General features: G+C 44.3%; 1 protein-coding gene and 1 long non-coding RNA gene across 3 annotated transcripts in view; one reads left to right on the top strand and one right to left on the bottom strand.

Moving 5' to 3' along the window:
* The first annotated feature begins 292 nt into the window (after positions 1 to 292).
* LOC138504027 (uncharacterized) overlaps positions 293 to 9,888 on the top strand; it is a 240,116-nt gene continuing 230,520 nt past the window's right edge. For both annotated transcript variants that reach the window (XR_011279754.1, XR_011279755.1), the window contains exon 1: positions 293 to 440. This is a non-coding gene — a long non-coding RNA (uncharacterized lncRNA). The remainder of the gene's footprint in view (positions 441 to 9,888) is intronic.
* Positions 6,949 to 9,888, bottom strand: part of STRC (stereocilin) — a 543,934-nt gene continuing 540,994 nt past the window's right edge. The window contains exons 27-28 of the mRNA XM_069624197.1: positions 8,304 to 8,454; positions 6,949 to 7,126 (exon numbers count right to left, since the gene is read on the bottom strand). Coding sequence (XP_069480298.1) covers positions 7,047 to 7,126; positions 8,304 to 8,454 — 231 coding nt within the window. The 3' untranslated portion in view covers positions 6,949 to 7,046. The remainder of the gene's footprint in view (positions 7,127 to 8,303; positions 8,455 to 9,888) is intronic.

Below are 9,888 nucleotides of genomic sequence, written 5' to 3'. Positions count from 1 at the left end.
TGTGTCATGTGTTATTGTCCCCCCCATCTTTTGGGCCGAGTTTGTGACCGGCACAAATGCCAGCTAGTGCTGAGTTGTCCACAGGACCAAAACGAAACTCAGCTAGAAGGCGAAGCAGAAAATGAAACTCCGCTGAGTGAGCTGAGTTTTATTTTCTACTTCTGCCTGTGCAGCACCGTGTTGGGCAGAAAACAAAAACTCAGCTAGAAGCAGGAAATGAAACTCAGCTGAGCTGAGTTTCATTTTCTGCTTCTGCGTGTGCAGCAGTGGCACCGTGTCGGGCTGGGTGAGGTGGTCAGTTTCAGTTTTCTGATATTTCCTGGTCCCTGGCTGAGAGGCATGTGCGCACACAGCACAGTTTCCCAGTCCCTCTACGGTGACGGTCAGAGTTCGGCCCAAGCATTGAAAAGTTAACTTGCAGTCCGTGTAACCCCAAGCAGGTAAGAGTTTAACATTTCTCACCCATTAATTTGCAGCGCGTTTTTCTCTGCCTATGCATTTTGACATTTGTCAAATAAGTTTCCTGCGTGAAAAAGGTCAATATTTGGTGTAAGATTTGTTGTCAAGTTAACCGCTAAAGTAGTTAGTTGAGTGGGTTAACGTGTACTGTCACCAATATTCATTAGCGAAAATAAAGTTAGTGAGTGGCTAACAGCTATTGCGGAGAGTGAAACAAAAGTTCAGAAGAATCTCCTCCTAGGTCTGTTTTAACATGTTCATATAGGCTTGACAGAGTTGAACATTGCAGCTGCTTAGAAGAGTTGTTTCATTTTCTGTACTTGTGCGTGACATTTGTACAAATGGCTGCTTTTTATCGACTGAAATCACCATCTTTCCACCACATATTGCCAGTAGTTTTGACCCGATATATCTTTGATGCACGGCTGGTAAAGCCTTGGGGGATGCTATCGCCCATTTAGCCAAAAGATGCCTATTTGTCATTCAGCCTACACCAGGGGTCAACGTGCGGGCAAATGCATGCCCTGGCCACAAAACACATGCATCATTCCGTATAGCTTTTGCGGACCTGATGTCAGAGCGCTTGCCTGGCAAACCCGTGAATCAACTAGGAACTAGGGTTCAATCCTGGTGAACCCCTTAAGTAACCAAATTAATGCCTCAATCAACTGGAAACCATGAGCTGATCTTCGCCATCAATGTTGTTTCACAGTAGACACTACTGCGTGTATTTTGTTGTATATTTATGCCCTGTTGTTTTGTTAAGTCAATGCACCACCCCTGCTCACATAGTTTTATGGCAAATAATATTACTATGTTTTTTTAAAAATTTTGCACGTCCTTATTTTATGGTGCACTGAAGTCCTGCAACTTTAGCCTCTTATGTATGTACGTACGACCACCCATACAGGTTACATGGTCAGTGCCATGTTTAATGCAACAATAACATGTACCCACATGGTTTAACACTAAAACGAAATTCATGCAGCCAATTAATCATTCGGAAATGCTATGAAACAAAATAGCATTTTGATACATTATTTTTAGTTTTTACAAATAGAAACACATGTAGAGTACACACATATTCTGTGAACTGTTGTTTTGAAATACAAATCGAGGCCTAAAATCTGAAATCCTATTGCAGATGTAAAATTGTGAGATGTACATAATTCGTACACCCAATTGAGAAGCCCCTGTTAAAGGGTTAATTTTGTGTGGCTAAAAATTGGACAATTGTATACCCCAGTCCGAGCATAACATATAACACCTCCTGAAATACCAGACTTTTTGTGTACATCCAAACCATGGTCCGGTGGCTACCATCTCAACCTAGTGCCTGTGTACCCATTGCAGTGCATGTTCGGTTCTCTTATACCATGCAAAGAAGTTGCCTCAAATTGTAAATCCACTAGGCCAAACACTCTTTCTACACTGCAGCACCATTATTTTTGCTAGCTGCAGGCCAGCACTAATAAGAGATGCTAATTCCAGCATGGGCGTAATTTTAGGGGGGACAGGGGTGTTTGTCCCCCCAACTTTCATGGCACACCATGTTGTCCCCATTCATTTGGCAGGGGCAACTTTTCTTCAGATGTCATGTCCCCCCCAACGTTTTCAGCAAAGTTACTCCACTGCCAGCCAGCATGTGGCCACTGGTAAGAGCTGCTGATTGGGTTTGAGGGTCATATTAAAGAGGAGCTCTCTACATGTACGCGAGCTAGCAGGCAGCATTGATCAAGAGCTCATTCTGTGCCTGTTCTTTGCAAGCGAGACCTGCACTGTCACTGCCTATGCTGTGCAAGTTGTCTTTTGAGGGAGCTTGCCCTGGCTATGACCATGTTGCACCCATACTAACTTAGGAAGGAAACCTGCATTGGCCTTGCACATGGTGTAGTTGTACCAGTGTGAGAGAGATGATTGCATTGATCCCGTTTGTGGCATCATTGTACCAAATTGAATGAAGTGTGCACCACGCCTTGCAATCAGTTGCTCTGCCAATGCTGTACTTGTGCATATTTATTAGGGAAACTTACACTCACCCTGGCATACTGTCTGAGTGCCTGTTTGCATGGGACTTTAACTGACCCAGCTTATTTTATGCCTTTTCGTTAGGAAAGCTTGCCATGACCCTCCACATATTGTGTCTATTTGTGAGGGAAGCGTGCCAGCCACACCCATGCTATATTCCCATTTGTTAAGGAATCATGTAATTTACTTTTCCATGCTGTACTTGTACCCACTTTCGAGGGAAACTCTATTCAGCACATTGTGGGCTGGTGCAAGGATATTTCGCAACCTAGGCGAAAGGTAATTTTGCCGCACAACTACGAACCCCATATGTCTTTACTATACAATCCCCTCAGATGTGGCCTCACCACTTCACATGCATGACTACCTTTTACATGCTGCTTTCGAAATTATGTCCAGATTAAGAAGGATTAGCAATACAAATGGAAGCATGATATTAGTAGAATTGCAAATAATGACCCTCAGTCATCCCCGTCCCACCACCCACACACACACGTATGTGCCCTGCCCTGTGATGAAGTTTCCTGAGCTATTATGAGTCACTTAATTTACATACAGTTGACATCTATTTAAAGGTTGTTGGACGGAGGCTATTATTTCCTTCCACCAACCCCACTGGCTCTCGGCAAGCACCGATTTGGAGGTCGAACTACCACTGGCTATGCTTCCCATATCGCTGCCTGTGTCCTGTCTCCACCTGCATCCATTAAGTCGCCACCAAGGAGAATTGCAAAAAAAGGCAGCTCAAGTCACTGGAAGGAAGAGAGCGTTAGTGGCAGTGGCTGTCAGTTACGTTGCTACCCCCACTGCTAACTCTGTTTGGTGGTATCCCCCTCACGTCCTCTTTCCACATATGAGGCAGAAAAATACCCTTTGTCCGAATGCATTCGAAGTTAGTCTCGGGCGAATAGCTCAGGGGCAACGTGCTCGCCGTGAAAGCAAGAAGACACGGAGCAACACAGGTTCGATCCCCTGTTCTGCGCTTAGAATCCTCTGGGTATTAAGCACATTATAAATAAACTATCATATCATATCAAGAGGAGGGAATATCATTGGCAGGCCAATGACTGCCAATTGGCGGCCATTAGGGTCAGATATGAAAATGGGGCAGTGTCTCTTCTTCCCGGCCACGAGATGGAGTGAAGATGGGGTGAAAGTGTGGTATGCGCTGGGAGTTTTAACCCATTTTACTGGCCCGATGTTCTTTAAAATGTCAATTTCTCACAAAGTGCTCCGAAAGGGTCCTCCTTGGGTATACCGTCATTTCATCGACGGGGTTTTTTGCTGCGATTTTTTTTTTCGAGAAAAAAAAACGATTATTTTTTTGGGGTTAAAAATGAAATAAATTTGGTGTGTGTCTAGGGGAATATTAAGATAATCAAACGGATGGGCGGTTTTGGGGGGTAACCCCCCCCCAAAAAAAAAGGCAGTCAATGAAATCACATAGAACCCCTCCTTGTACTTCTCAGTTTGCTGCGAAAGGTTCTTGTGTCTTGTAAGGCAGCATTGGCCGTCGATAGTGGCTTTTGATGGATTCATACCTGCGTTAAGAGTAACTGGCTTCCCTTCAATATGCAAGTGAAGTTGGCATTCAAGACACTTTCTTATGTCAGAGTACCTTTGATAAAGAGGAAAACTTTATCCAAAACCGCCAAACCACTGTGTTTATCAAAGTGGTGAATAAACCATACGGTATCACTCTGTGGTGTAGTGTTTGGCAGGCGATACTTACAATTAAAAGAAAGAAATGCAGAGTTCCCATTTTTGGTGTTTAGTCAAGAAGATTCCAGCAACTCCTGCTACCAAAACAATAGCTTGCCACCTAATGGCACCACTGAAAGTCAAATCAAAAAAGGTGAGGGAGCCCTTCAGCAGTGATTCTAGAGTCACCAAGATGTGGATGTAACAGTGACTAGGCAACATCGTGTTGGATTAATAGGGCCCTGCTCGTGGAGACTAAACAGATATTAAAAGTGTGGAAAACAAGGAAGAAACGGATGGTTGAAGGATGGCTCTTTGATGTACAGACTCTAAGTATGAAAAAATGATGTTTTGTAAACAACACAAAGAAACAGTATATGATGAGCTGTGTGGACCTTTTAATGAACTTTATGGGTGATATTGGATTGAAATGTGGAGTAGAATTGTAATTATAATTTGTGGGGGTTTTGGGTGGGGAAGGGGGTTGTAGCTGTCCTGTCTCTTCTCTTGTTGTGTCCTTGTCGTGTGTATAGTTTAGGTTTTTGCTCATGTTTGTATTTGAAGCTAGGTTTGGGTCAGCGGGCGAGTTGTATACCGTTAAGTGTTTTCTTTGACCCTGTTTCATGATTTCGGTATTGTTAAGGATCCAATGACCTACTTCATGTTTATTGCTGTGCTTTGATGTCTTGTTGCAAATTAAGAAATAAAGAGTTTAAAAAAATAAAAAGGCGAGAGAGCAAATGTCAATTTAACTCTTGACAGTCTCACTTGCCTACCATTTACTTCTTGGTTGTTGTAGGTATGCCCTAAGTGTTGTCATTCCTTCCAGTCACCCACTTCAGAACTATGTGGCCGTTTCTGTCTGGCTCTTAAAGGTGTTAATAACTCCAAAATGATGGTTTGTCACAGGTGCTTTTGTGCTTTGCCTTCAGCAGGGAATGAAATCACAACATGGTTGAGAGAATGATTAATTAAATAAAATATATAATAATAATAGCACAAGTATTTAGCATTTGTATCTGAGTCACTTTGCATGCGATATTTTGATATAATCGTGTTATTACCGAATCGAAACGGATCCTCATTTTATCACACACACATTGTTCAGGCATAGAGAACAGCACACTCTGGTAAATTGGCAATTTCAGCAGCTGTTTTGGACTCTTTCTTCAGATTGTGCTAGAGTTTAATCACAACCAAAGTGTATAGGTGCCATTTCAATACATAGAGCGTGCTTAGTCGGTCCTACTCTCATCTTCGGATGGGATTTTGGAGTAATGTATCATACCTCTCTTTTCACTGGTCTCTTACCAATGGGCCTCCAAAATCTTTACACCATTCAGCGGGGGGCGTATCCTCCCTTTCTTTCGGCATGTCAAACGCAATCCTATTGAGGTGGTGCCCCCGAGTTCCAGTGCAGAGTCATGCACACTCTTGCTGAATGCCTAGCATTTCTCAGCAGTATAGGGGTCAACCCAGTCAAGAGGGTGCAATACTCCTGAGTCCTTGGTAAATGATTCAGAATGTTATTGGGTAGAATTGTGGAAAGGTGGCCAACGCCAGAAGCACAAGCAGCTAAAAAGGCTTGCTTACACAAATACTGCACCCATCAGACCCTACTGTATTTGGAAACTCAGTAAGAAATGTGTGTAGTACTGCAGTCAGGGCGTGCCATATAGGGCACAGGGAGTCAGGTCTTCCGAATGATGCAAGAAAACGTTAGTACATTTCCATATCCCAACATTGCTGTGTCATTGTCATCTTTATGATAACATTTCAGGGATTCACTAAAATTAGATCAAACATGAAGAGAAGAGACCCCCCCGCCCACCAACCCACCTTCCTTTCTTTTGTAATGGAAATGGAGTTGATTTTTGACAGAAAGAACAATTTTTGCAATAGCCGATCTGTAACCAAGCCTTTGCAAGGAAGCTTCCCTATGTGGCCAGCCATTAGTTACTTAAGAAAGGTCACACAAGCCAGACAAGACGAGTGGACAATGTCCCATCCTCATCTGCTTGCATAAAAAAACCCTGCCTAGCACCAAGGATTTATTATTTATTTACTTTTTGGGAAAAGGGGATCACGAACTAGACCATTCAGTTTGAGTTATGTCAGTGTATTATGGCTAACTACATACTCCCTTGGTTACCTGCCCAGGCAACCTCTGACATGCGATCTGTTCTGGATAGAGGAGGGGGCTTCCCACCCAGCTTCTTTGTCAAATAGCAGTGACGGGGGTCCACCACCTACAGTAACCTTCACCACTGAACTTGTACTTTTCGCAGCATTGTCCTAATAGGTGAGACCCTCTCACAAATGAGCCCCAACCAATGCCTTGCTTGCTTCTTCCAATCTATATGCACTGTGAATAGGGTACTACAATAGAAGGAGGATATGAACAAACTCATACCTTTCAAAACTCGTACTCATGCACACTATTAGACCAAACACTCATATTTATTCACAGGAGCATAAGGATGGCACCGTTCCCGCTTGGTTTCGTTCTTGTATCATCCGGGCGTAGTGCAACTGTCCCCACGACCCCATAAGAGAGGCACCAGCTCTGGTCGTCCCAGGCTAGTTAATGGATGCTCATGGTGGTATGTCTCCCCTCTTGCTGATCACGACCAGGGCCTCCCTAACCTTCTTCACACTACGCCATGCAGGGGAGAAGGCAGTTACTCTATGGGCTGGTCCATCTTTCAGAAGCTGCCAGAACACTCCTCCTCTCAGCACAATAGAAAGACAAAGGCATGGTTTTCACAGCAAAGTGGCTTTACAAGGCTCATCTCTTTTATTACACGAAAAACAATACACATTACATTAAACTTTGAGGCAAGATGGCGGCAATCTCCTCAGCACATAACGTACAGGATGAGAAGAACACTGCACACTAAGGCACCACTTGGACGACCAAGGACTCCGATGGACCTTCCTGTAAAAAAGTAAATATACAAAAGTTACAGGTCATATAAACAGTATTATGAGTTAACAATCACTTTATAAGCCAACCCTTTAGGGATAATACTTGCACTACATTAAGTAGATGCTGATAGTTAAGCATCTGAGTGCCTCTCTGACGAGACACATGGTACATGTTGCACTCACAGTCTCCCCTCTCTAGATGTTTAAACATATACTGTAAATGCCCTGTGATTCTGCTTACATGGGTCCACTCTGTTATTTTAAGATTAGCAAAATTACGGTCTGTCAGCCCTTGCCCACCAAAGGGGCCCGGAAGGTAGCACATTCCCGTGTCATTTGCAGCAACACTTTGGGCCCCTGTCTGGGTGGCCTCTTTCTAATAGATGAGTTCACTCAGTGGGCCACTCTCAGCGAAGAGTTCCCCTCTCAGCTCTGCCTATCCAGAACAGCTAATGAATAGCTATGATGTGAAGTTCCATTTCATTAAGTATCTTGCAATCTGAAACTATAGACAGCAGAGCTAAGCCTCAGTTTGTAAAGCTCTTCAGGGATCGCAATGAAGGTTGAATCAGCCGGAGCTAAATGCAGCTCCTGGGTATCCAGCATTAACCAGTGACCAGGAGCTACCACCGGGGAACAAGGAGTTAGTGCCTAGCGTTCTGCAAATCTAAGTTCCACGATAGATGCAAACATAATTGTGTCCATTATAACTCCTCCTTATACTTTAACTGTAGTATAGATGTCTCTCAATTTCTATTTATAGTTTTTCCCAAATACACAGAGTTAAATTCACATAGTTGTGTTTGGTTGGCATCAGTTGGCCTGGGGAGCCAAAAGTAGCTCCTGGAAGCTGTTGATGTCAAGCTAACCAGGTTCTTCTGGGCTACCCGCAGGAGCTAAATAGCTCCCAGCTCCCCTCAATTTCGTACCCTGCTCTTACATCCGGGAAGTGTCCTACAGTAGAGCCATGGCTTTGCATGCACAGATCTTTTACTTAGAAAACTAAGCCAGACTTTACACAGATCCTATAGTCTGCAGCTTTAGGCAGCAGAGACAATTTCAAGTTCACACAAAACCCACACTGAAGCATTATAAGTGCTATCCCTGCTTACACAGATATTACAGTTTGAGGCCTTACAAACTAAGGCTGTAGTTTCATGCTACGTGCGCCACGAGCATACCCCTACCTCTGAAATCCACCAGCCTGTCGTCCCAGGCAGTGAGCACCAGACTGAGGGCGCGCTGCTGCTGGGAGTCCAATAAGCTCAGCTGCTGCTGGGTGACGGCAGCAGCCTGCTGGTAGCTGAACATTTGGATCTGGGCAGCACTGAAGACCACCTGTGGAAGACATGACATTCACATGAGAGCGGGCAGAAAACACCCAACAGCTGAGGGGTTGGCTATTTACATTCTAACTACTTTTATTTTAGTCACAGAATATCCCTGGGGGGCTTTGGGTGTCATTTCGCTAAACCCGTATTTCGCCACCCAGATGGTGTACTTCTTTAACAGCAATAGCAATTGCTTTTGTCATTTGTAGCTTAGTGAGCAGGATACTTCACTAAATGAATGCCGAAAGACTGTCGGAAAACCGACATCTTGAGTGCGCAAAATATTTCGGTGGGGAGAGTAGTACATAAAGAATTTGCGCAATTGAAAAAACTGAACGCTATCTTTCTTCACTTGCGAGATTTTGAGAAATGCGCAAATTGTTCAAAAAAAGCGGGACTGCGCATTTCTCAGGATGCGTTATATGATGGCCAGTTCACGCATTAGTCTCAGGGGCATGCGCCCAACATTGATAGCTTCCCAGCACCCACGCGGTGGACTACGGGGAAGGCTAAGGATGGAGAAAAAGCAAATCTCACTTGCAACAAATCTGCGAATGTCGGCGCATGCTATTCCTTATTCCGAACAATCTCCGAAAACTGACATGAGCTGGAAGGAGAGGTTCACAGGAGCCTGTAGTGGCACCTCAGCGCAGTACTAGTTCTTGCAACTGTGGTCTTTGGTCCTTTATCACACACATTTGTAGCATCTAGCCAGTAAATTACAATGGGATAATGCACTGTAGAAGGTTCCTTAATTCATCTCCTTTTCGAGTACAGTCAAATGGGTCATTACGAGTTTGGAGGTAGCCATGGCTGCCTCCAAACCCGGTCCGGTGTCACTGAATGGGGACTTACTGGTACATTCCAACCTATGCTGACCCGGTAAATCCCCATTCAGTAAACCATTCCCCATTCCCATTTGAGCCTCCATAGGGCTCAATGGGAATGGGGAAGGCGCTAATAACGGGCCTGCAAATTGCGGGCCCGTTATTAGCTCCAAGGTCCCTTAACGAGTCCTGCAAAGAACGGCTGGTCAGACCAGCCGTTCCTGCTAGGACCCGCTAAGGGACTTCGGAATAGGGCGGTCTGGCATGGGTCTGCAACATGAGGCTATCTGGATGTTTTTCACTATGACTCCCATGATCCCTCACCATTGACTACGCTGGCGAGGGCTGATCTGAGTTGTAGTCAAAAACATTTGGAGTGGCAGACTTTTGTTTGACAGGATTGTAGGTTATCTTTTGTTCCCATTATTTGGAAAACCATGTTTCAAGGTGTTGGGTCCCAAGCATCATCACGCCCTGGTTCATATCATGTTTTATCGGGCATAGAGATATGCTTTATTTTATTTTTCTGTTGAAGCTTTACACACAGGCTTTATCCAACAGGGATGTATTCCGTGTATTATTTTGGGATGATTTGGGGATTCACAGTGCGTTAT

The sequence above is a fragment of the Ambystoma mexicanum genome, chromosome 11 (genome assembly GCF_040938575.1).
Source record: "Ambystoma mexicanum isolate Mex_15411 chromosome 11, UKY_AmexF1_1, whole genome shotgun sequence".
NCBI classification, from domain to species: Eukaryota; Metazoa; Chordata; class Amphibia; order Caudata; family Ambystomatidae; genus Ambystoma; species Ambystoma mexicanum.
The sequence above is the reverse complement of the archived record's forward strand: the minus strand, read 5'-3'. Positions and strand labels throughout refer to the sequence as shown.